Source organism: Schistocerca serialis, chromosome 2 (genome assembly GCF_023864345.2).
Source record: "Schistocerca serialis cubense isolate TAMUIC-IGC-003099 chromosome 2, iqSchSeri2.2, whole genome shotgun sequence".
NCBI lineage: Eukaryota > Metazoa > Arthropoda > Insecta > Orthoptera > Acrididae > Schistocerca > Schistocerca serialis.
The window spans coordinates 62,742,246-62,769,449 of record NC_064639.1 but is presented as its reverse complement, the minus strand read 5'-3'; the positions used below and the strand labels follow the sequence as shown (position 1 = coordinate 62,769,449).

The 27,204-nt window shown below is 43.6% G+C and overlaps 1 protein-coding gene across 3 annotated transcripts in view; it reads left to right on the top strand.

Annotated features, from left to right (window-relative positions):
* Nucleotides 1-27,204, top strand: part of LOC126456762 (uncharacterized) — a 190,114-nt gene that overhangs the window by 71,400 nt on the left and 91,510 nt on the right. For 2 of the 3 annotated variants that reach the window (XM_050092519.1, XM_050092518.1), the window contains exon 4: nt 24,068-24,239. In XM_050092519.1, coding sequence (XP_049948476.1) covers nt 24,068-24,239 — 172 coding nt within the window. Of the gene's footprint in view, nt 1-21,841; nt 22,000-24,067; nt 24,240-27,204 lie in introns of all 3 variants that reach the window. The other variant, XM_050092520.1, reaches the window with a different exon arrangement.

Sequence of the window (27,204 nt, the reverse complement as noted above, 5' to 3'; positions counted from 1 at the left end):
CATCTTCTAGAAGTATTTAGAACAGATGGTTAAAGATGTTCCACACTGTGTTAATTATTTGGATGATATCATTGTTAGGGGGTCGATGCTTGTGGGATGTCACAAGAATCCTGAATCCCTTTTTATGATTCCAGGAAAATAGCATATGCTGACAGTTGGAAAAGTGGCGTTCTTTGCTCCCAGCATCAGATACCTGGGGCATATTCTCAAGGTGCATTTACACCTGTACAACTTCCTGAACATTCTTGAGTGCATGTGGCAGTTTCCACACACACACACACACACACACACACACACACACACACACACACACACACACACTAGTCTAAAGTCAAGCACGTCTCTGAATTGTGTGCAGGGGCCACTCTATGCAGGTGCAAGAATCTCACCATCCCACATGGGTAGAGATATGCAATAGTTGTTCACCTGTCTGTGGTTTTCTCCATTTGGAGCTTTGTTTCACTTGTCTTGCTGTTAAGACTCAGTTTTTTGCACGCATACAAATTAGTCTTTGCGTTAGCATTTTGGCCGAGTAGTCAAATGAGAAACACATGAAAATTAAACAGTATTACTGTGCATTTCATTTTTTCTGGCTTGTTGATTCCGTGTACTGTAAAGACAGAGTGGAAGTAAATAACTTGCTAGTTTCTCACAAATAAGAGCAGCCTGGAAATATTGGAAGACCTGAACAAAATAAGCCTTTGTTTGTATTTCCAATGACTAAGAGTTGGAGGAGTGATTTTGGGACCCTTTATATACCAAAACCATCATTTCCTTTATGAGCCAATTTGATTCATAAACAGTTAGTTTCAGTGAGGAAGGATGAAAGATCATTGTAATCTCTAGCAGAAATGTGCGTCCATAAACTACTTTGTGATTTGCAAATGGAATCAGCAGCATGACATCCACGTCAGGTATTTCTTCTCTATCCACCAGCCAGTGTCTGCATGATGCAGATCCATATGCTGCAGAGACTGCTCCCCTCTATGCTTCACAAACTTTGTCTCCTTACACATCCAGCTTAGTGAAATGATTTTGTCAAAGTAACAAGATGATGATCAGGCATTTCAGGCGCTTCAGTTGCGAGTGAAACAAAAATATGTATTTGTGATATAAATTGAAGTGGTGATGATACTTCTTTTTTATATAAAGTTTTTTTTTCATTTAGAATTGATCATTAAGATTACATGTATTGCAAAATAGATAAAATGCGTAAGCTAACATTATTTTTGGCCTGTCCATTATAAACATTAAAAATCTAGCAAATGTTTTGTTCGTAATAGTACGTAGCGTTAGATGGTCTTCAGCCTGCCTTTAGAGAGCGCATTTATGTGCAGCCTCCCTGGTTTGACATTACTAGACACCTCACAGGGTCAAATGGAATTGCTTACATACACTTGTTAAGAAAGAGGCGTGCACCTACACGTGTCCCTCTACTTACTTGTGGGACAGGTGGAGGCACATGGTGACAAGGTGCAGAGCATACAGGTGTACACTCACCTTAAGTCACAAAGGTATCATGCCCATTCAGAAACACAATCGTAAAAAAGCTGGCCTCTATTAGCCTTAAACAGTTAGTCATTTCTGGGTAAAATCATGTGCCAAATTTATTCACTGAGTGGTGCGGGCCACACGTCCCCTCAATTGGCTGCAAAAGAAGGGCATCAAAATTGTGCATTTGGCCACGTGTCAACAGTCTTCTCAGCACCTTAAGGATGGTCTCAAGGTGGCACCATGTCTGACGCCACAATAGTGAGCCTGCTGTTGACATGGGTGACTGACATGTTCCAGGACACCATTGCAGCAATTTTGTCCTACAAATTTAGTCCAAAATGTTAAACACTGCACGGCTAAACTATTCCCAGTTTGAGGAGCAGGAAGGTGTAACCCTCATTTATGAGGTCGAGAAATTTTGTGTCTATTCGTACGGCTGCAAATTCACCTGTTGACTGGCCACAAACTGTCGATTTCGTTGTTTGGGCATCATTCTAAGTGCTCACATAAGTCAGTGCTCCCTCCCTGCAGGGGGCTCACCATTGTTTGTTGAGTGTGTGCTTGGCTACCACAGAGCATCCCAGAGGATTCCATCTTGAGTGTACTTCTTTTCCTCATTGCTGTAGATGGACTTGTGGCCTCCGTGGATCCTTTGGTCACCCTTGCTCTATATGTGGATGATTTCTGCACTTGGTTAGTTCCTCTTTGACGGCCTCTGCAGAGTGGCAGCTCCAGGGTGCTATACAGCGTGCCTCTGCATGGACCTTCTCACACGGATTTCAATTCTCTCCTTTAAAACCACAGGTGGTCCACTTCTGTCACCGTACTACGGTCCACCCCAGTCCGGAGCTCTATCTTGATGCACAACGATTACCTGTGGTCCCACAGTTTCGTTTCCTTGGCCTTCTTTTCGACAACAAGCTCACTTTCTGTTTGGTGGTCCCAGCTTCTGGTTTCTTATGCGGTCGCTGTCCGTTCCTCTCCCGCTCATCCTTCCTATTCTATCCTGTTCCCAAACCAAGGACGTCATCCACCTGATTTCCACCCTTGGGCGGGTTTACCGGTTGGGCTCCGCTTGCGCGTTTCTTCGCCGTGATTTTCAGCTTCTTTCTTTGTCCTGTCTCCCACGTTCCCTTCCCAACACCCCTCCTTGGTTAGTTCCTCGGCCCTGATTTTGGGTGAATCTCCGTCGAGGTCCGAAAGATTCTGTTCCCCCAATAGTGTTTCATTGTTTTTTCCGCCGCATTTTATGGAAGTTTCGGGATGCTGTTGTTTTTTTCATCGATGCCTCTAAATCTGCTGATCATGTGGGATATGCCTTCACATCCTCTGTTGGCATGGAAAATCATGTCCTGCCAACTGCATGTGGGGTGTTTACTGCAGAATTGATGGCAATTTCCCAGGCCCTTACCTTTATTAAACAGTCCCAACTCATCCGCGTTTTGTTATGTATGCACTCAATGAGTGAGTGGTCAGGCTCTTGACTGCTGTTTTTCCTGCCATCCCTTGGTCCCTGCTATCCAGGACCATCTCGCTGATCAGCACCATGCTGCTTTTTCCGTTGGCTTCCTTTGGGTACCTGGCTATTGGGGTATCCCAGGTAATGGGCTTGCTGATCGTTTGGCTGTGGGAGCAGTCACTCCCACCCCCCCACCCCCTTTCCCTGTAACCCCTCCTGCAGCGGATTTACGGCTTCACATCAAATCCCACTTCGCACAGTCATGGGCCAATTCTTGGGAGGCTACTCCCCTGTCTAATAAACTTCGTGCGATTAAGGTGACACCTGTCCCGTGCGTTCTTCCTTCCGCCTCTCCTGAAAGGACTCGACCACCCTGTGTCGTGTCCGCAACAGCCACACCAGGCTGACCCGTGGTTTTCTTTTGCATAATGTGCCACCCCCACTTTGTGGTTGTGGAGCCTTCCAGTCAGTAGCCCTCATTTTGGTGGAATGCCCCCTTCTTTTGGCTCTGCATATTAAATACATACTTCCCTGTACTTTAATATTGGTGGATAATTCCTGGATGGTTGAACTGGTTCTCAGTTTCCTCTGTGAAAGTGGTTTTTATTTTCAGTTGTAAAGTTTTTAATCTCCCTCTGGATTTGGGGCAGGGTGGTGAGGGTTGGGATGTGTCCCTCACTGTTAGCTGTGTTTGGAGATTCCTGACTCCTCTCCTTGGCCAAGATCCTCTTTTTCTCCCTTTTACTCTGTTTTTATCGCTTTTTAGATTTGGTTAGTCTCCTTTTACAATACGCCCTTTTAAACTCTAGCGGTTGAACATTTTTCAATAGCAGGCGGTCTCGCCCGTATTGTATCAGAGGTGGTATATTTCCTGTCTTGGGATTGCCCTTTTACTGACTTCCCTCTTTTGTTTTTACCATTAACAACACGACTGAACTTTTACGTTTTTTAGCCTTTTACCTTTTATCGTTATGCCTCTCGTGAGATATACATCCGAACGAATGGACAACATTTGAAACAACAGACTGATGACCTTGTTGTTTAGTACCTTCAACCCCAATCAGTCAATCAACCAACCAACCCATTTAGTGAGTGGGAATTCACCAGCGCCCTCCCCTTTTGTCCCGACATGGCTCCTGGACATAACCAAATGCTCCAACACTTATCGGTGGCTGGCCACCGTCGTATACTGACCCTTTTCAACCGTCTGTGAAGTGAGGGGGTATTTCCTACCCAGTGGCAGGAAAGCATTGTTATTCCAGTGTTGAAGCTGGTTGGTTAGCTACTGTCCAATTAGCCTTACCAACACCCTGTGCAAACTCCTTGAATGCCTCGTGAGTCTGCAGCTGTTCTGGATCCTTGAATCCTGTAATCTTTTGTCATCGACTCAAGGTGGTTTTCACTGTGACCGCTCTACGGTGGATATCTTGGTCCACCTGGAGTCTGCTATCCAGTCAGCTTTTGCCCATCGGCGACACCTGACTGCAGTCTTCTTTGACCTGCTTAAAGCGTACGACACCACCTCGCGCCACCACATCCTCACCACCCTTCATGAATGGGGCCTTCGTGGCGCTCTGCCCATTTTTATCCATAAATTTCTTTCTTGTTGCTTTTTCTGGGTTCAAGTTGGTTCCTCCTACAGCACTTCCCATCGGCAAGAAAATGAGGTTCACAGGGTTCCGTGCTGAGCATCCCTCTCTTTCTCGTCGCCATTAATGGACTGGTGGCAGCTGCTGGGTCGACAGGCCCCCACTCTTTGTATGCTGACGAGTTTTGTATCTATGTCACTTCCTCCGTCACGGGTGCTGCAGAATGCCATCTACAGGGGGCAATTTACCGGGTGCAATGTTGGGCTCTCTCCCATGGCTTTCAGTTTTCGGTGGCCAAGTTGTCTGTTATGCATTTCTGCCATCACCATACAATCCGTCCCCTCAATGGCCAATCGCTCAAGGTGGTGAGCACCCATCGCTTGGGTCTGGTCTTCGACGCCCGGTTGCCTCCCTCATCTTCACCAGCTGAAGAGGACATGCTGGTTACATCTCAATGTTCTTAGATGTCTGTGCAATACCACCTGGGGTGCAGACCACTCTAGCCTACTGAGATTGTACAAAGCACTGGCCCAGTCTGGTTTAGACTAAGAGAGTCCTGTCTATGGTTCTGCGTCACCTTCGACGTTGCAGATACTAGACCAAATCCACAATTGTGGGGTACGACTTGCGACTGGTGCCATCCGGACTAGCCCTGTGATTAGCCTTCTTGCAGAAGTGGGGATCCCACCGCTGTGAGTTTTGTGCCAACAATAGCTGATATCTTACATGCTCCGCATTTGCTGCATCCCAAAGAACCCTAATTACGGTCTCCTTTATCCAGACACTGAGATCAACCTCCTGCGGCAGCAACCACGATGTGGGCTTACCATGGCTACCCACATTCAGTCGCTCTTTCCTGAGCTCCAGCATTTCCCTTTACCACCTCTTTTTCTCGCTCGCGCGTGTACCCCTCCATGGATCGTCGCTCGGCCACAGCTCTGTCTTGACCTTTCCATTAATTCAAAGGTTTCTGTCCCTCCAGAGACCCTTCACCACCAATTCTACTATCTCCTCAGTTCATTCCAGGGTTCAGAAGTGATTTATACTGATGGCTCCATGGTTGCTGGTTATGCTTACACCTATGCGAGGCACACGGAATTTCATTCCTTGCCAGATGGCTGTAGTGTTTTTACTTCAGAATTGGTTGCCATCTTGTGCACACTGGATCATGTCCACTTCTGCTCAGGACCGTCCTTCACTATCTGTAGCGACTGCTTGAGTAGTTTGTAAGCTATCAGCCAGTGCTTCCCTCGCCACCCATTGGTCATAGCTATCCAGGACTTGTAGTGTTTCCTTTCCTCGGGGTTCTGCCATGAAAATACAAAATAGAAAATCTAATTGGGCTTTGAATTTTGATGGAATAAGTTATGGATAAGGCGGACTTCGTATTACTGATTGAGATAGTGCTGTAAGTTGACCGTGAATGGCGGACAGGGTCAGCAACACTACAAAAAGCGACTAAGGAAATAACATCGGAAATAAGTTGAAATTTACCTTATAATTCTCTCATAAATGTAGTATCTATTATAATATAGTCTTCACGGCTACATCTGGAATACTGCTTGATCTTCTTGTAGGATGTCCTTTTTTCATTGCTCGCTGGTCCTCTTGTTCTCCGTCTGATGAAAATTTCTTGAAGTTCTCACTGTCTGGATTAATTTAAAAATTTGGCGATAACCATTGCGAATCACTACTGAAATAACTTGAAGACGCTGTGTGTTCGTTTCATAATATAGTTTTAATTTCCACTTAAAATCATTCTTTAACATCAGTGCCAAAAAATACACATCTTAAACGTATGAAGACAAGATAACAAGAAAGTACCGAACTAGTTGTTCAAACTAGCACCTACGCAAAAGTGAAAGAAGATCAAAATTACTTATGAAAATCTGTCGCTGGTGCAGTGCTCTTCTGCATGCGCGATCGTAAATCTCATCTTTGCTCTGGCGGAGGCGCGGTAGTCAAAGTATCGTTACAGGCTCCCTTTCTCTCCTTGCTCAGCGTGGATGCTCAGTGGTTTTCATTTGGACCCCAGGCCATGTTGGGATCCCCAGCAATGAACTTGCCGATCAGCTGGCTAAATTGGGTACTAACAGGCCATCTCTTGCTATTGGCATTTTGGCATTCGCTTGGCATTGCGTCGTCTGGTTTTGAGACTGTGGAATGCAGAATGGCACACTCTTTCTTCGCCGAACAAGCTCAGGGCGATAAAGGATTCTACAACTATGTGGCAGTCATCCTTACGGACCTCTCTTAAGGCCTCTGTCGTCGTTTGCCGGTTCCACATCAGCCATACCTAGCTGAATCACGGTTATCTCCTCCATCGTGAGGACCCCTTCTCTGTCGTTGTGAACCAGTGTTGACTGTGGGCCACCTCTTCCTGGACTGTCCCAACTTTGCTGCCCTGTGGCAGACTTTTAGCTTTCCTGGCTCGCTACCCCTGGCGTTAGCTGACAATGCCTCATCGGGTGATCTAGTTTTACGATTTCTTCATGATGTGGGTTTTTATCACTTTATTTAAGCGTGGAACCTTCAACCTTATCGGTAGATGGGGGGAGGGCGGGGGGATGGCAGGCCGTCTTGCTCCCCCCTTCGCCCTGTCTTCGTATGGGCTTGGTGGTTCACCCCCACCCCCTGCCTTTCCACTCCTTTTCTTACAGGGTGTGTTTTATCTTGAGTGTGTATCTTGTCTACCTGTGCTTCTTCCTTCATGCCCCCCGTCATAGTCACTTTCTTTCCCTCCTCTCTTCTTCTGCTTTCTTCCTTCCTTCTCTGTCCATAGTTCATAATTTTATGGCCGTTGTCATTCCCTCTTATAGTATGAGGTTTTATCAGTTTTAGTTATTCCAAGGTCGGAAGGACTGATGACTGCGTAGTTTGGTCCTTTCTCCATTCCAACCAACCAACCATGTTTGTTCTAGTACTACTCTGTAGTGACTTCCTTAGCAGCTTTCAGGCTATAGACCAGTGCTGCTCTCCTCACCCACTGGTTAAGGCTATCCAGGCTCTTGTCCCAGGCCTCCATCAAGCTGGGGGGCCAGTTGTTTTCATTTGGACCCCAGGTAATGTTGGGATTTTGGGAAATGAATGAGCTGACCAGTTTGGCACCAGGATGTCGATTCTGGACGTGGGTTTGAGAACCGGACCTTTCATCATTTCTACACCATCAATTGCTGTAACTCTTGAACTCGGAATTGTCTGCCCTGATCTTCCCAAATAGAGCGAGGACAATTGAGGGGACCATGATCATGTGGCAGTCTTCCCTGCATGATACTCACAGGGAATCTACTGTCCTATGTAGACTCCACATTTGCCACACTTGGCTGACCTGTGACAACATTCTCAGGCTTGAGGATCCCTGTTACTGCCAATGCCAAGCCCGCCCGATGGTGGTCCACTTACTCATAGGCTGCCCTAATTTGGCTGCTTTGAGATGGCGTCTTAATATTCCTGACAGGCTCCCTCAGGTGCTAGCAGACAATGCGAACTCAGCTGACCTGGTGTTAACATTTTGCCTGTGAAGACGGTTTCTATTCATCCATGCAAGGTAGGGCTTTTCGGCCTAGGGCTTTTTGGTGTGGTGGACTGCCTATGGAGTTGGTGGTGCACCTCTCTCTGCCTCCTGCCGCTTCCTCCCCTCCCCCCCCTGCGTATGCCCCTGGTGACCTTTGACGGACTTTGATCGGTGGCCCAGACTTGCTCTGCCCTTTCCACCTTTTAATGACTTGTCTGTGATGTTTTTTTTCTGAGCTTTATCTTTTTTATTGTGTTAGTTACACTTAGGCTTTCCGGGATTTGTCTTTTGCCTTCTTTCTTTGACGACTACTCCTGGTTTTGCCACTTAACAGATGAAGGGACTGATGACCCTGCAGTTTAGTCCTATTCACTCCAAGTCAACCAACCAAGATAGTGTAGTGTCGAGCATTATTCTTAACTGGATACCACTACAAAATCAGCTTTCTCTCCACAGCCCAACACACCAAAACCCCATCTTGCTTGCATCTTGTCCCCGGCACTGAATTCGATCCCCAGGAAGCAGTTCATTTCATCCTGGAGTGGCATCTACAACAACTCCTGCACGATTTCACGTTGATTGATTGCGAGGTAGCCACAGCATAGTTCTACCATCCATTCCTGAAGAAAGTTTCACCAGTAGACTAGAAAATGTGGCTAAAGCACGTCTCCTGCCAGGCCGAGTTGACTTTCCAAAATTATTTCATGTACCCTGTTACATCTTCTGGGTCCTTTGCAGTGTGCCCCTCCTACGCGTAGTCCCACCTGTGCACAGGTCACCTGCGTTTCGTGCCTGCACATTCGGTCAGCATCAGAAGTAAGTCTTTATTACTGTGCCACTCGAGCTATCGCAAATCTCGCCTAGCTGCATTCGGACATTCACGTGGCTGTGGACGTGGACCAATGGTCGTAAAACGTTTTTGCTCAAGGGCCAAAACTAACAATATGATGTGGCACCTCGGGCCGCAGATTTCCAGCTCTTTTTATTAACAGGCAAACCAGGCTTCCAAATATTCTTCCATGTTTCAGTAAATAGTTTCGGCGATAGCTAAGCCTGATTGGAGCATAGCAACAGTTGGAAAATTAGACAGATCTTTTACTTAGAGTTCATTTATATATAGTTGCAGTTTGGCTTCAGATGCAAATATTTTGTTTGTCATTTGCCCAGTTATCTTGTTTGGTCCTTGTAATTCAAAGTTAAATGTGTTGAATTTTTGTGTAATATCGGTCAAAAAAAGCTGTAAGTATCCACCATTCATCATCATCAAGTTCAGGATAATTTTTGCCACTTTGTTGTAAGAATAAAATAATTTCAGATTGACAAACCGTTCCAGCACTTTTCCTTTGCTTAGCCATCTGACAGCAGTATGTAGGAGAACATCACTGTAAAAAGTTCACGGGCACGAATGAAATTTATAATGCTTATAACCATTTGCATAACATTCTTCAATTTGGCATTTGAAATTTGACATGCCGAACTTACTTGATGCAGTAAGCAGTGTATGGAGAGTAAATTTGGCAAATTCCATTCCTTCTTAATCAGTGCTATCAAAGCATTGTTGACACCCGTCATTGACGGACAACCATCTGTACGTACTGATATTAATTTGCTCATAGATAATGCTTGCTTGCTTTTTTTTTTTTTTTTTTTCCCCCGCCTCCGCAAAATCACATCCTTTTGTGTGACTTTTCATGGATATAATTGCTAAAAAATCTTTCTCTATTACCCCATCATTTGTGCAGTAACACACAAATAATGAAAACTGAGCCATCGAAACTAAATCAGTACTGAAATCACATGCGAGGTGCATAGTTTGACTTTATTAATTACTGCCTCAAACATATATTTTGAAATATCTTCTGTACAACGTCGACAGGTAGATTCTGAAAATGTGAGCTTATTCATTTCAGCTGATATTTGTTTACTGTTGGAGAAATTTTGAAACAAAGTTTCAGAAATGGTGGTCACATTTTTTGCCAGAATATTACATACTTGATATGATGCTCTTGTGACAGCCTTACTTTGCCCAACTGCTGCTAACATAATGTTTTGTTGACAAGAAATGGTAGATTTTAGATGAGCAATTTTTTTCTTTCTTTCATTTGAATTCAAAGGAAAAGTTACTGTAAATGAATTGTACTTACTTGTGTAGTGGCAAAATAAATTGCATCTCTTCAGTCCCACAATCGTATCCCAGCATATTAAGCAAGTAGCAGTACCTTCTTAGTGCACGCTTATAAAGCAAAACTCTTCTTCCCATATTTCTTGGAAACTTCTTTTCTCTTCACATATTTTTCTATTAGTCACTGTTCTTGAGGGTACAGCAGATGTTATTTATTCCACTTATAATTATATCACCAAATATGAACACAAATACAGTCAATATGCAACGAATGTTCAGGGGCAACGAATCTTGGTTCACGGCTGACGCACTGATACGACAAAGCTAACAATGAGGCGGCTGCAGGACAAGTCCGCCGCTGACAAACGAGTGGCCATGGGCACGCGGCACGTTTGATGCACGGCTCACATTGTTGACTAGAAGTCCGCTCACGCCTTTAGCGCTGTGGAACACCGGCAAGTGGTGCGTTAAATGAAAGTGGTCAATGGTTTTCAGTTATCTAATTACTTCCCCAACTTTAATCACAATTCCACACATTTTCTCTAAACAAAACACCACTACACCAGACAAGTAGGTAACTAATGCTACCCGTGCGAAGCTGAGGAGGGTCGCGGGCTGCACGGAAACATGATCTTGGCCGCATGTGGCCCGTGGGCTGCAGTTTGCCGACCACTGTCACAGACACTCCAGTTACCTTCATTGTCATTCCTTCTGTGTTCAGTTTGAGACAACTTGGGGCTCTTTACGGGTTACACATTTGTATTAGGAGTGGGCAGAAAAGTAATGTTTTCAGTTCTATTTTGAAACTGAAAGGAGCTATGATGGGAAGATTCATATATCGAGTTGGAAGAATACTTTGGAATATATAAAACGGATAGATTGCTATTCGCCCCATAAAGGAGGCATTGAGTCATAGACAAGCACAATGAAAAGACTAATAAACATAAAAACTTTTTTTTCAAAAAGCCTTTTTCAGAAATAGAAAGCACACGCACACACACATCCACTGTCTCTGGTTGCTGTGGCCTCACTGCGGACCGGAATTGCATTTGATGTGAACAGTAACCCAGGGTGGGTGGTGGGGGTAAGGAGGCGGTCTAGAGGGATAGCAGGTTAGCAGATGTTGTAAGAGCATGCAGGGACTTAGTGGGGCTACTAAGTGCTGAGTCAGGAGGAGGGGGAGTAGAGAAGGGAAAAAGACTAGTTGAGTGAAGGCATGTGTAATACTGGAGTTGGAGCAGGGAATGGCACAAATGGGTGGAGGACGAGGAGTAACAAAGCTCGAGGCTAGGGGAGTTGCAAGAATGAAAAATATGTTGTAGGGAGAGTTCCCACCAGCACAACTCAGAAAAGTTGGAATAGGTGGGAAGGATCCAGATGGTGCGTTTGCGCGCGCGCGTTTCTGTGTGTGTGTGTGTGTGTGTGTGTGTGTGTGTGTGTGTGTAGTGTCTACTGCTGACAAAGGCCTTAATGGCCAAAAACTATAATTGTGTGAATCGTTTTGTCGTGCCTATCGTGACTCAGCATCTCTGCTATATGGTGAGTAGCAACTTTCTGTCTCTGGTATTGTTATAAAGTTGAGGATTACAACCAGGAAGTCCAGTAATTTCCTATGAAAATATAGTTACTTGTTTTAAATTATAGCTTTTAATTGTAATAGGATTCCTTTGTATGCAAAGTAAAAAGTCCAAATTACTCCATGAAACAATCTTGGAATTGTTTTGTATATGGGTAGTGATTTTGATAATTTCGGCCCATATGATGAGCAGATGATAAACTAATTCATTAAAAAGGCTGTTTAGATAGTTAGTGTCTTAAGTATTAATTTTATAAACTTAGAATCATCTAACAACTTCATTGTATATTTGACTGACTACGTGTTAGGTCATAATGTACCTGACCTGTGAGTTGGGGGTTGTAACATCATAGATTAAGGGTCGACCTGTGACAGCAATTGCACAACTTGCGTACAGGCCGCTAGATGCCGCCGTGAGCGCTAAGAGTGCATTGCGATCACAGGCGCTCGTGTGTTGCGTACGGGCCGCGAGGTGCCGCCACCAGCGCAACCGTATATAAGTGCCGACGGAGTTTGGCCAGCTCTCATTATGTTGGCATCTCGTTTTTGCCTATTCTCTTATTTGCTTAGTTGCTTAGCTCTTATTCGTTTATGGCTCATGTTATTATGCTCTGTTTAAGCCATTCTGATTGTTTTGATTTACTCCCAGTTGAGAAGTGCTCATTTTGGCATTTCACTTTTGCATATTTCTCATTTTGCTAATAATATGCTCCTTAGCTTTTTACAGTTGAATTGATTAGCATAGTCTCAGGTACTGTTTGTTCATTTCAGCCTGTTCATATTTTGATGTTCTTTAAATACTGTAATAATTATCGGAAGCATTTCTTCCCTTAAACTTGTGTAAAGTATTCTCGATGTAGGATTTGTTTTGTGACACAGGTGTTAGGTTTTCAATATAAATTATATACGAAACTGTGCTTTAAAAGGAATTTATTTTTTCAGTTTGTACTACATCAGACAACAATTTTGTGATATGAGGGAGAAATTTGAGGGGCGAACCCATGGAAATAGTCTTAAGTGATCCCCTTTAAAATTAAAAATTTGTGTGACACTGAAAGACGTGACACTGTAGGCACAGAATATATATATATACTTCACAGGGTTTACATTTTTGTTCCTTGTAACACACAGTTCATTTCACTTCTTTCAAATTCAGATACAAAATTAATCATATTCTACCCACAATTTTTGTAAACTTTGTAGAACATTTTTCTTGTTACCCTGTTCTACAAACCACATTAGTTACACATTTTCCCTACTGATTATTTATTTATTTATTTATTTATTTATTTATTCGTTGGGTGTATCTCGTGTGAGGAAAAGGTGTACTAAACAATGTAAAGACTAACCCTAAACTGAATTTTCCAGAACATGTCATCTTACTATTGACTCCTGGGACTGGAGTTTTTGTATGTGTGTGTTATATAGTCATTGCCTACCATTTTCTTCTTTCACTTGTTTTCCTTTTCGTTTTGCAGTGACTAAATGTAATTATTCATACTCAAAACCGCAAATGCATCTGTGTGTCGGACTCTTGTATGTTGGCTCATATGAATTCAACTTAATGTTGGCCTGAATATGTGGGTACTGTTTCATAAATACTGGCCAGTGTCGGCGCCAGTATTGCCACCATTGTCCCTCCTGCGGGCCCGGGGTCTAGAGCAGGCCCGAGGTATTGCTGCTTGTCGTAAGAGGTGACTTCCCTCCCTGTTGCCCTCGCACAACCTACTTTAGGAACAACACCCCTCAACCATCAGGGATTTAATTCCTCACTTCTGAGCCAGAGAAGCATAAGGCTTCTTCGGCTCCTCTTGCTAGGAAGGGGTCTCTTGGGTCACTCCCTTCCCAGGTTTCTGCTAGTGGGAAAAATGACACCCGCCAGTGGCTGAAGAGCCCAAAAGCAGCTGGTAATAGGGCTTCGCACCCATCCACAGTCCCGGAGACTGATTCAGTTGAAATCCTCCCAACCAGGGAAACCCAAGGAACAGTGCAAGAAATATATATATAAAAAAAAAGAAGACCCCCAAGAACAATGAACTTGAGGCGACACCAACACGACCACTATCTGCAAGCTCTGCGACTGAGGATGGGGTTGAGATTCTGGTGTCCGCTGAGGACCTAGATCTCATCGGACCCTCGGGCACAATGGATGTAGACTGCTCGGGCAATAAGTCGGTGGCAGTAGGTGACCCTGTGGCATAAATTGCCTCATTAAACGTTCCGTGCCTTCCCAGTCTCACGATGATGTCATCCTCCAGTGGTATTGTGGCAGTTTTTTCCACCACCTGGCTGAGCTACGGCAACTGTTGAGCTTTACACCTGCTATCTGCATTGCCCTCCAGGAAACCTGTTTCCCGGCAGTACGGACCCCTACCCTCCGCCACTGTAAGGGATATTACAGGAACCGTAGCGACTATACTCAAGTGTCAGGTGGAGTTTGCGTTTATGTCCTAAATTCAGTCTCTGGTGACACTGTGCCCCCTTCAAACCACCTCTTGAATCTGTGACTGTCAGGATAGGGACGACACAGGAAACAACTGTCTGCAGTGTATATCTTCCTCCTGATGGTGCAGTACCCCTGAATGTATTAACTGCACTGATTGATCAACTCCCTGAACCTTTCCTACTTTTGGGAGATTTTAACGCCCATAAACCCTTGTGGGGTGGCACTGTGCTTACTGGCCGAGGCAGAGGCGTCGAAACTTTACTGTCTCAGTTCGACCTGTACCTTTTAAATACTGGGGTGCATTTCAGTGTGGCCCGAGGTAGTTACTCGGCCATTGATTTATCAGTTTGCAGCCCAGGACTTCTCCCATCTATTCACTGGAGAGCACATAACAACCTGTGTCGTAGTGACTACTTCCCCATCTTCTTGTCGCTGCCCCGGTGTCAGGCCTATGGACGCTTGCCCAGATGTTCTTTAAACAAGGTGGACTGGGAAACTTTAACCTCTGCTGTCACTACGGAATCTCCCTCGCACAGCAACATCGATGTGACGGTTCAGCAGGTGACTAAAACAATCGTTTCTGTGGCAGAAAACATGATCCCTCGCTCTTTAGGGTGCCCCCAGTGAATGACAGTTCCTTAGTGGTCACCGGATGTCTCTGAGGCAATAAAGAACATCGGCGAGCTCTACAGCGACATAAGCGGCACCCTTCCCTAGAGCATCTGATAGCTATCAAGCGGCTCCGTGCCTGGGTACACCAGCTTATAAAACGGCAGAAACAGGAGTGTCGGGTGAGGTAGATGTCAACCATTGGATGCCGTACGTCACCTTCCCAACTCTGGACGAAGATCAGACATCTTTCAAGGTACCAGACCCCAACGGGTGGCCCTGATATTACTTTGCTGAGCACTAGGGTCGAGCCTCTGCATCGGAGAATTACCCCCCAGCCTTTCGCACCCTCAAACGGCGGATGGAAAGTAAAACCCTCTCATTGACTACGTGCCACAGTAAACCCAATAATACCCCATTTACAGAGTGGGAGTTCCTCAGTGCACTTGCACATTGCCCCGACACAGCTCCTGGGCCAGATCGGATCCACAGTCAGATGATTAAACATCTCTTGTCTGACTACAAGTGCCACCTCCTCGCCATCTTCAATCAGATTTGGTGCAATGGCGTCTTTCCATTGAATGCTGGGAGAGCACCATCGTTCCGGTGCTCAAATCTGGTAAAAACCCGCTTGATGTGGATAGCTATCAGCCTCACCGACGTTGTTTGTAAGCTGCAGGAATGTATGGTGTATCGGCGGTTGGGTTGGGTCCTGGAGTCGTGTGGCCTACAGCTTCCACCAGGGTCGCTCTACCTCTTGATAATTTTGTGCCCCTGGAGTCTGCCATCTGAACAGCCTTTTCCAGACGCCATCCTTTTTGATCTACGCAAAGCGTATGACACCACCTGGCAACATCATATCCTTGCCACATTATACAAGTGGCGTGTCCGAGGCCCGATCCCGATTTTTATCCAAAATTTCCTGTTGCTTCGTACTTTCCGTGTCCAAGTTGGTGCCTCCCATAGTTCCCCCCCGTGTCCAGGAAAATGGGGTCCTGCAGGGCTCTGTATTGAGTGTATAACTATTTTTAGTGGTCATTAACGGTCTAGCAGCAGCTGTAGGGCCGTCCGTCTTAACTCTGTGTATGCAGATGACTTCTTCTTTTCGTACTGCTGCTCCAGTACTGGTGTTGTTGAGCGGCGCCTACAGGGAGCCATCCACAAGGCGCAGTCGTGGGCTCTCACCCAAGGGTTCCAGTTTTCGGCCGCTAAGTCTTGTGTCGTACAGTTCTGTTAGCGTTGTACCATTCGTCCAGAACCAGAACTTTACCTTCATGACAATCCACTCACTATAGTGGAGACATATCGATTCTTAGGACTGGTTTTCGATGCCCGATTAACTTGGCTACTTCACCTTCGTCAGCTTAAGTGGAAGTGTTGGCAGCACCTCAATGCTCTCCGCTGCCTGAGCAACACCAACTGGGGTGAAGATCACTCTACTCTGCTGCAGCTCGACAAAGCCCTTGTTAAAGCCCACCTTGACTATGGGAGTCTGGTTTATTGTTTAGCAGTGCCCTCAGCGTTGCGTGTGCTAGACCCAGTGCACCACTGTGACATTCACCTAGCGGCGGGAGCTTTTAGAATGATTCCGGTGACCAGTGTCCTGGTGGAGGCCGGAGTCCCTCCATTGCAGATCCGACATGAACAACTGCTTGCCAGTTACATTGCACACATTCATAATTCTCCTGAGCATCCGAATTACTGTCTCCTTTTTCCACCTGCGGCAGTTCATCTTCTGCATCGGTGGCCCAGGTCAGGGCTGACGATTGCGGTTTGCATGCGATCCCTTCTGTCTGAACTGGAGTTCTTCCCTTTACCACCTCCCATCCACGTCCGTCCACATACACCTCCACGGTGTACATCTAGGCCACAGACTCGTCCGGACCTTTAGCTTTAGCGTGGCCGTAATGACTCAGTTACTCCTGCCGCTTTCAGCTCTCACTTCCTCTCGATTCTTGACGTGTTCTGGGGCTCTGAAGTGGTTTACACTGACGGCTGGATGGCTGATGATCATGTTGGCTTCACCTACGTCCACAGAGGCCATTTTGAACAGCATTCCTTGCCCAATGGCTGCAGTGTATTCACTGCAGAACTGGTGCCCATCTCTCGTGCACTTCAACATATCTGTTCATGCTCCGGGGAATCGTTTCTTCTGTGTACTGTCTCCTTAAGCAGCCTTCAAGCTACCCTTATCATTTGGTAACGTCTATGCCCCGGACCAGTCCCGTCGTTCAGTGGTGTTCGGGTGGACCCCGGGACATGTCGACACCCCAGGCAACAAACTTGCCGACAGGCTGGCCAAACGGGCTACGCAGAAACCGCTTCTGGAGATGGGCATCTCTGAACGTGACCTGCGTTCTGACATACACCGTAGAGTTTTTCGGCTTTGGGAGATGGAATGGTATAACAGTACTCACAAAAACTGTGTGTCATTAAGGAGACTGCGAACATGTGGAAGACTTACGTGCAGGCCTCTCGCAGGGAATCAGTTGTCCTCTGCTGGTTCCACATTGGCCACGCTCGAGCGACCCACGGTTACCTCCTGCACCGTGAAGACCCACCTGAGTGTCGGTGCGGCACCCGGTTGACAGTGGCCCATATTCTGGTGCTCTGTCCCACATTGACTGCCCAGCGACGAAATCTTGGGTTACCGGACTCGTTGCCACTAATTTTATCTGACAACACCTCATCGGCTGATTTAGGTTTACGTTTTATTCGTGAGGGTGCGTTTTATCATTTGATCTAAGTTTTAGCGATGTCCTTTGTCCCTCTGTGTCCTCCACCCTAGTGCTTCTAGGGTGGAGGTTTTAATGTGTTGCAGAGTGGCTGCCTCATCCTTTTTTATTCTCATGGTCAGTGCCTCATCCTTTTTTATTCTCATGGTCAGCTTTATTTTTTTAATCTCTTCATCCCGTTTCTTACGTTTCTGTGGTTTTCTTGTCCTCTTTCGTCCATTTACCCATTTGTTGCCCTTCATCGTTCTTGTGATTTTTCCTTTCATTCTGTTTTGCGTTGTCAATCTCGTTTTGTTTTATTCTCACACTTGTGACATTGTCTTATTCGGAACAAGGGACAGATGACCTCTTGGTTTGATCCCTTTACCCCTCTTTTAAACCAACCAACCAACCATTGGCACCATTGTGTGGACTGGGGGCTATAAGCAAAGTCATCTAGGTGACTTGCTTCTTTTTTTAGATTGTGTTGCTTCCCTGGCACTTTAAAAGATTTTCACTAGGTATCTGTTGCAAGATTCTGACATCAGTCTAACATCCCACACTTCAGCAGCTCTTTCCTGGCAATTGGTAATGTTTGAGTTGGCGCCATATGGGCACGTCTTGTCTTTGCCCCACACTCTTTTCAGGAAGTTATAAGTGCAGAGCACTAGAACTTTAGTTTGTTGGTGTAACTCATGGTTCTATTATTTTATGTCACCATTACAAATACTGTAAGAACAATATAGCCATAAACTAATGTGTATAAAACATTCAAAACATGCACACTAATGCAAGAAGCAGACTGAAGTGATGGAATAATGCTTGAAGGCAAACTCCTGTCAGAATGCACAGCAACAGCTACTATTCATGAAAATTAGTTTGTACTCAGAGACTGACACCTACAGTGTAGTCTTGGTATTTCATCAGGGATTGTCTCAAATAATTCACACTGGAGTCTTCAGGCAGAGGTGATTGACAGTTCGTAAATATTGATCACTTCGCCCACAAGTAGAGGGCTCAGCAGTTGAAATTATGACAAAAGACTTCTCATCTTCATATAAGTTCATGGCTGATATTCTGTATTTTTAAACTTTCAGGAAGTTTCAGATTTTTCATTGGTTTTGCTCATGTAGATCAATAATGTGATGATGAAACAAAACTGGACTCGGAAATTAAGTGGCGGACATGCACCTCCTCATCCAAACTGGAGAAAGCAAAGAGTGAAGGCATAAAATGATATCCACTGTCTTCACATAAAGTGGACATTATACCAACAATACACTTCAAGATAAGGCAGTAAACATAGTTTATTAAACCTAAATATGACCTAAGCTTTTCGAAATAATTCAGGATAAGAAGCCAAATGAGGATCTGTATGCTCAATGGTAATAAAAATACAAGCAGTACTTGAGGAAGCCCAAATCCAGTCACTTCCAGCTTAATCTTAAACAGCCCGGATTTGGATCTGTGAGCTAATCTGCTTCTGAACAAAAGTTGCCTGTTATCGTTTGTCGGTTGCTTGCAGCATCTGGGTCAGTCTAAAAAGTAATTTGTACTGTGTTCAGGTGAGAGCCAATCCAAAACTATGGTATCTACATCTACATTGACGTGTACATACATACTCCACAAGCCACCATATGATGTGTGGAGGATAGTATCCTGTTTCACTATTAGTCATTTCCTTTCATGTTCTACTCACAAACAGATAGGGAAAAAGACTGTCCATACACCTCCGTATGAGATCAAATTTCTCGTATCTTATCTTCTTGGTCCTTACTCCAAATGCATTCGGTGACAGTAGAACCATTTTGCATTCAGCTTCAAATGCCGGTTCTCACAGTTCTCTCAGTAGTGTTCCTTGAAAAGAATGTCAACTTCTTTCCAGGGATTCCCATTAGAGTTCCCGAAACATCTGAGTAATGCTTGCATGATGTTTGAACCTACCAGTAACAAATCTAGCAGCCTGCCTCTGAATTGCTTTGACGTCTTCCTTTAATCTGACCCGTGCAGATCCCAAACACTTGAGCAGTACTCAAGAATACATTGCACTAGTGTCCTGTGTGTGATCCCTTTTACAGGTGAAACATACTTACACAAAATTCTCCCAATAAACCAAAGTCAGTCATTCCCCTTCCCTACCACAATGCTCACATGCTCATTCAGTCTCGTATCACTTTGCGATGTTACATCCAGATATTTAAACAATGTGACTGTGTCAAGCAGGCCGCTACTAATGCTGTATCCTAACATTACAGGTTTGTTTGTCCTACTTATCTTCATTAACTTACATTTTCCTATATTTAGAGCTACCTGCCATTCATCACAACAACTAAAAATTTTGTCTAAGTCTTCTTGTATCGTCCTACAGTCACTCAACTTGGACACCTTCTCATACACCACAGCATCATCAGCAATCAGCCACAGACTGCTGATCATTCTGTCCTCCAGATCATTCATGTATATAGAAAATAATGTGGTCCTATCACACTTCCCTGAAGCACTCATAATGATACCCTTGTCTCTGATCCAACATGTGCCATTGAGGACAATTTCCTGGGTTGCAGTCTGCCAGCCACTAACATATCAGGTGACCTATTCAGTATGCTCATACCTTCATTAACAGTCTTGCAGTTGGGCATCACGTCAAATGCTTTTCGGAAACATAGGAATGTGGAATCTGCCTGTTGCCCTTCATCCATAGTTTTTTATTATTTTTATTTACACGTCAAGTTATGTAGGACCAAATTGAGGATCAAATCTCCTAGGTCATGGAATTTATCAGTACATGAAATTACAACATAAAAGTAATAACAGATAAAAATAAAATGTTTATCAACCCAAAAAAAAAGTCAAGCCATAATTTTAAGTAAACACAGTTAACAATATAACATAAGAATCAGCTTAATTTTTCAAGGAACTCAACAGAATAGAAGGTGTGATCCATGAGGAAACTCTTCAGTTTCGATTTGGAAGCGCGTGAATTACTGCTAAGAGTTTTGAATACTTGTGATAGCTTATTGGAAATGGATACAGCAGTATAATGCACAAGATTAAAGTAAGTCCGATCCAAATGCAGGTTGGATTTCTGCCGAGTATTAACTGAGTGAAAGCTGCTTACTCTTGAGAATAAGCTGATATTGTTAACAAGAAATGGCAGTAAAGAATATATATATTGAGAGGCTAATGTCAAAATACCCAGACTAGTGAATAGGGGTTGACAAGAGGTTCACAAACTTCCACCACTTATTGCCTGAACCACCCATTTCTGAGCCAAAAATATCCTTTTAGAATGGGAAGAGTTACACCAAAATATAATACCATATGACTTAAACGAATGAAAATAAGCGAAGTAGACTAATTTTTGTATCAAGCTATCACTTACTTTACATACTGTTCGAATAATAAAAATGGCAGCATTAAGTCTTTGTACAAGATCCTGAATGTGGGCTTTCCACAACAGTTTACTATTTATCTGAATGCGTAGAAATCTGAACTGTTCACTTTCACTAAACTGTTAATTCGCTTACATCATGTGAGAAAAGAACAAGCTGAATTTTACACGAGTAATGCTTTCTAAAACCATGCTGATTCATGGACAAAAGCTTCTCGGTCTTGAGAAAATTTATTATATTCACACTCAGAATATATTCAAGAGTTCTGCAGTAAACCAGCGTTAAGAGTGTTGGTCTGTAATTTTACAGGTCCATTCCTTTACCCTTCTTATACAGAAGTCACCTGTGCTTTTTTCCAGTTGCTTGAGACTTTGTGAAAGATTCACTATAAATTATGTTAATCAAAAATTTGTGAATCACAATTACTCTAGGAAAACTGCTGGAAAAGAGTGACCTTACTAGCAATTTTTAATTTCTCATAGGAAAAAGTCCTAGATAATAACTTTGCTCAATGGCTTTTGCCCTGGTTTTGTCCCTGTGAGAAAGCAAGTATTTAGCCAAGAAAAATGGCAGTGATTGCTATTCGGAAATGAACGCTGTCAGTTTCAAGAAGTGGTTCACTGAGCAATTCGTTCCATACCTGAACCAAAGTCGACGGTAATTGTAGTGGACAGCACCAGCTCTTACAGAGAGAATACTAAGTCAAACAACAGAAAAGTGGCTACTGTGCTCTGGCTTAAAATTAAAAACATTCAGTTCTATTATACAATTGGACTCGTGCTGAACTCCTGTTGCTCATTAATTTATACAAGTCACACAACAATGCATATGAACTTGATTTACTAGCACTTGAATGTTGTCATACAATTTTGAGTTGGCCACCATACCACTGCCAGTATAATCTGATTGAATTAATTTGGGTGCAGGTTAAAAGGTATATGATGGTAAAGAACAAAACATTCAAGACAACAGATGCTTGAACATGAAATAATAGACATCGTCTCCCCTTCAGTGTGGGCAGATTCCATGTAGCCCGTTGAAAAGCTTTAAGGAAGAGGACTTTGATTGGGAGGTGAAGATGGAGGTGAGCCTTGAACCTATAATCATAAATTTGCAATCACATACTTTGGAGACAGATTCAAATAGCAGTGACAATGGTATTACGATGTAGACTTCGTTCCAAAGTAAGGTAACAACAGTTGTTGATTTTAAAGGCTCTTGGTTTAAAAACTGTTTTGTTTGTCACCATATTAGTTGTGTAAATAGTGTATGAGACTTCAGACTCTATTGGCTGGGATTTTGTACCCTAAGATGTGTGCACACATTCACTTGTTCTGAGTGACATGACTGTAATTTTTAACAGATTGCCCAAAGGGAAGCAGCTAATTTGCTAGTTAGGTAGATAGTTGTGAAATTTAGGCCTTTTCAACATGTGTACTACACTCTAATAGCTAACGAGAATGCAGCTGGGTGAATTCACAGAAAACTCCAATATTTCAACAGGTAACCTCGTGTCACTTTCAAGGCACAAATTGGAAAATGTCTTAAAATGACAGTGAGGGTTACCTATCGAGACGTTGCTGGTTTTCAACGTTATGGGGCAGCATTCCCTCGAGTAACTCAAAGAATTGCTTTCTTGTTCTATGGACCATAAATGCAGTCTCTCTCAGTAATGTCAAATGAGTTAATTTATGCTGTAATGTTCATAACCAGTTTCGATGACCTTACTGTTAATAAACAATCGCCTTTTTGAGGAAAATTGTACAAAGCTATGTCAGCTGTCCTTGCCTTCTGATGTGATGCAGCAACTGTGGACCAGCATATGCACATAATCAGCATGAATCCCATCTAGACAGTCAAAATTGGTTTTCAAATTTATTATTCTGCTCATAGATTTGAATGTGTAATGCGATCTGCCATAGGCAAATGAACCTGATTGTTGTCCACAGAAACACGGTCTGGCAGCCTGGATTTCGTTTGCCCAGTCTCTACCGCCACACTTAATACAAACCTGATCCCCTCTGTGCTTCCCTATCACTCTGGCACTCTGCACAGAAGTGCCTTTTGCATGACACGGGTCGTAATACATATGACATTAGCCAACATAACATGACAGAAAAGTCTTTACAGTTTATTAAACCTTGTGAACTTGATCAAAGGGCAGTTAGAACCACTATTCTTAAGGAGGTTCTGTTTTCTGTAGGCATCAGATTTTGAGTTTTTATGATCTCTCAAATTGAAGAGCATTGCATCGGCCATCCAGTTGACAAATAAGTAGGCAGCAACATATCTTTTGGAAGCCACACAGACCTTGGCTACTCCTGCACGAGAAGATGACTAGTCAGAGATGTGGGCACATTGATTTGGATCACTATATTCAGTAATTAACTCAAGGATGAGTTGAAATATCCAACAAATGTAATGTCTGTTAACATGTCCAAATTCTCACAGGAGTGAAATGATTGAAGGCCTGAACCATCAGAATTCCTAGACTGTAGTTCTATTAGGTCAATGTTTTACACAATTGATAAACATCCACCTCACTGTCTTCCAGTCATGACTGACTGGTTCATTTCCTCTTGTAGTTGCGTGTAGGCCTCTAAAGGCAAAATTTGCTGATATGATTGAGCTACTTTATGTAATCTTTGGGAGGAAGGTAATTGTATTTCTCATTAGAGCTCTAACCATTCAACATTTTATTTTATGCTGTACTGATGTCATTCTAATTCACGTACTGAAATATTGTACGAGTTACATTTTTTCTGGTGCACGTGGGAAAAGTAGCTGGTGCTGTGTGTTTCATTAATGACATACGCAACTGTGGTTTTGAAAAACATAGATTATGATGAATGAAATTAACTTCTGTTTGTGGGTTGTGTTTGTGAAGCATTGTTTTCCCTCAGAAATGTTACAGATGAAAATAATTAAAAAATATCCTGTTTGTTGAGTATATTAATTTTTTGTATGTTATGTTATCAGATATACCTGTGTGTGTATGTGTGTGTGTGAGAGAGAGAGAGAGAGAGAGAGAGAGAGAGAGAGAGAGAGAGAGAGAGAGAGAGACTAATGAAATAATTCATCATACAGTGGAATTACTGTGTTTATTGAAGTTTAATGTACCTGTGTACTTCTGTGTTTTTTCTTCTCATTAGCCACCATGACTTGACAAAGGCAGAACCAACACTAGCTCATATGGCACTATTTGAACTGCATCGTGTAGGTATTTTGAAATATGTTGTGTCCCAAAACTGTGATGGCTTGCATTTGCGAAGCGGTCTCCCAAAACGTGCCTTGTCAGAGCTGCATGGAAACATGTATCTAGAGGTTAGTAATACATTAAGTTTTGAGCTTCATACATGTTAATATAATGAATTTTCATAATAATAGTCCCTAGTATGGAAAACCAAAAGCAAATAACACTTTTTTATGAACTGAAAAGAACGTGTGATACAATAACTTTATGGCAAGAGGAACATAAGCAAAAAATATATGTGAGGTAGGGAACAGGGAGACGACACACATTTTTGGAGCGTGATGTAAAAGGACTTTTATTCATTTATTTAGTTATTTCTAAAGAAAAGAAAGGAAGACCAAGTAGGAAAGAATGGAAATAGAAAAGCACATTAAGGAGACGAACTGGAACTGCAGTTACAAACGGTAGAAAATGACTTTGCACTTACTGGACGAGCCACAGGTGTCAAGTCGAGTGTTAGACATATTCAGTGTTAGGAATGTGGTGCTTTTTTTTCGTATTCTTTTCCAGTGGCAGGGACAAGAGCAAATGAAATAGAATACTGCAGGGCAAGGACTAGCAGAGATTGAAGTTATCGGTGTTGTAAGACTCATGGACGTGTTCAGCAGAGGGAAGTTTATTATCTAAACAGTTCAGAAAAGTTAGTGTTGAGAGTGAGAGAGAGAGGGGGGGGGGGGGTCTTGATCCAGTGGGCACAGATTGTGAAACTGTTGCTGAGGTGAACGGACCTTCTGCATACAGCTGGCTAAATGTGAATAATTTGCTGGCAGCTTTTGTATTGGTGAACTATATTTTGGTTTGTGTTCATGATCGTATAGAAATCTGCACAGTATTGTGACACATTACTGTCACAAGAAGCCTTATGTTTAACTGAGTACGGTGAGTGAGTCAGTATGTGGGACAGTTGAAGCACTTTGGTTTGTCACAGATACATGTCCAGTGATACAAAAAGTTAGGAAGTAATAACACTGTGGCAACACACATTATTCATCAATCTATCATAAATCAAACAATGGAATGTAACAATATTATGAGAAGTTAATTACCATATAGTGGAGATGCTGAGTCGTAGGTAGGCAGAACAAAAAGACGCTCACAATTAAAGCTTCTGGCCATTAAGGCCTTCATCAACAGAACACACACACACACACACACACACACACACACACACACACACACACACACACAAGATTGCACAACAAGGCACAGTAGCCTTATCTTTCCAGTCTCCCACCACCTCCCAAGTCCCACCATCTAGTCACAGAGGAGCATTCCTCTTGTAGCTCAGTACCACCCAGGACTGGAGCAACCGAATTGCATTCTCCGCCAGTGTTTAGACTGCCTCTCACTGTGCCCTGAAATGAGAAATGTCCGGCCCACTATGCTTTCCATCTCTCCCACAGTGGTATTCCGCTGTCCACCAAACCTACACAATATACTCGTCCATCCTTACACAACCCCCAAACCCTTACCTCATGGCTCATACTACTGTAATAGACCTAGATGCAACACCTGTCCCATACAGCCTCCCACCACCATCTACTCCAGTCCGGTCACTGGCATCATCTTATTTCATCAAAGGCAGGGCTACCTGTGAAACGAGTCATGTGATCTACAAGCTAAGCTGCAACCACTATGCTGTATTCTATGTAAATATGACAACCAACAAGCTGTCTGTCCACATTGATGGCCACTGTCAAACTGTGACCAAGAAACAGGTGGACCACGCTGTGACTTAACACACAGTCAAACATGATATCTTTCATTTCAATCACTGCTTCACAGCCTGTGGCATATGGATCCTTCCCACAGACACCAGCTTTTCTGAGTTGTGCAGGTGGGAAATTTCCCTGCCATATATCCTTCATTCCCGTAATCCTCCTGGCCTCAACCTTCATTAATCACTGTCCTCACCCATCCAGCCCCCTCCCTGTTCTCATTCCAGCACTGCACAGCCGTCATTCCGCCGCCACACCCAGTCTTTTTATTTCTCTCCTTTTCCGCTACTTCTCCCCCCTCCCCTCCCCACCTCTCTCCTGCCCCCCCCCCCCCCCTCCCCCCGTCTAACCTGCAGCACTTCACTGTCCGCCACCCTCACTACACTATCCCTACCCCTCCCAGCCCCAGCCTCCTCCTTCCCCCACACAGTCATCACTCTCATCATTCTCTGGTTCTACTGCTCGCAGTGTGGTTTCAGTTGCGTGGGTCTGCTGTCGTGTGTGTGTGTGTGTGTGTGTGTGTGTGTGTGTGTGTGTGTGTGTGTTTTCATGAAGGCCTTAATGGCCAAAAGCTTTAATTGTGAGAGTCTTTTTGTTGTGCCTGTCTGTGACTCGGCATCTCTGCTATATGGTGAGTAGCAGCTTTCCTTCTCATAATACCAGTACATCATAAGTTGTTTAAGCAGTGAGGTATTTATTTGTCAGGGCTGAGAAGAATAAGTAGGGAGGATATTTCCTCATTTCTGAACATGACTGCAAGTAGTCAACACCTGGCAGAGGATCAGATTTATTTCTGTGTGTAACAAATAGTATGCTCTTTGTAGCTAGGTAATGGGAGTAGCTGGGGTTTTACATCAAAGACTCTGTATTTGGAAAGAAAAAACTGATGGTGTGGTGTGATTTAGGGTTATGGTTGAATGGTGGAAAATTTTGCGTGAGGAACAGATAGTAGCTCTCTAAGTGTGGGTTTACTCATTGTAAATATGGTCAAAAGAGTTTGTAGAGTCATCAGAGCAGCAGGACATTCTACTTCAGAGTACTACCTTCTTAGTTACTTGATCACTGTTTTGTTTATTATTCACTCATCTTTATTATCCATGTAACTAATATGGACCACATTTTGTTAAATAAGAGTTTTGAAATGAGTTCTTCAGAGTGTGTATGCAGTCTTCTCATTTCGTAAGCCCCAGATCACACAAGTGTCAAACGAATATTTGACCCAGGACTCTGTGTCCATCTACGCAGCATTTCATACTTGGAATCGAAGTGATACAAAATTTCCACCTCGGTGCTGGATAAGCAAGCATACATAATGGAT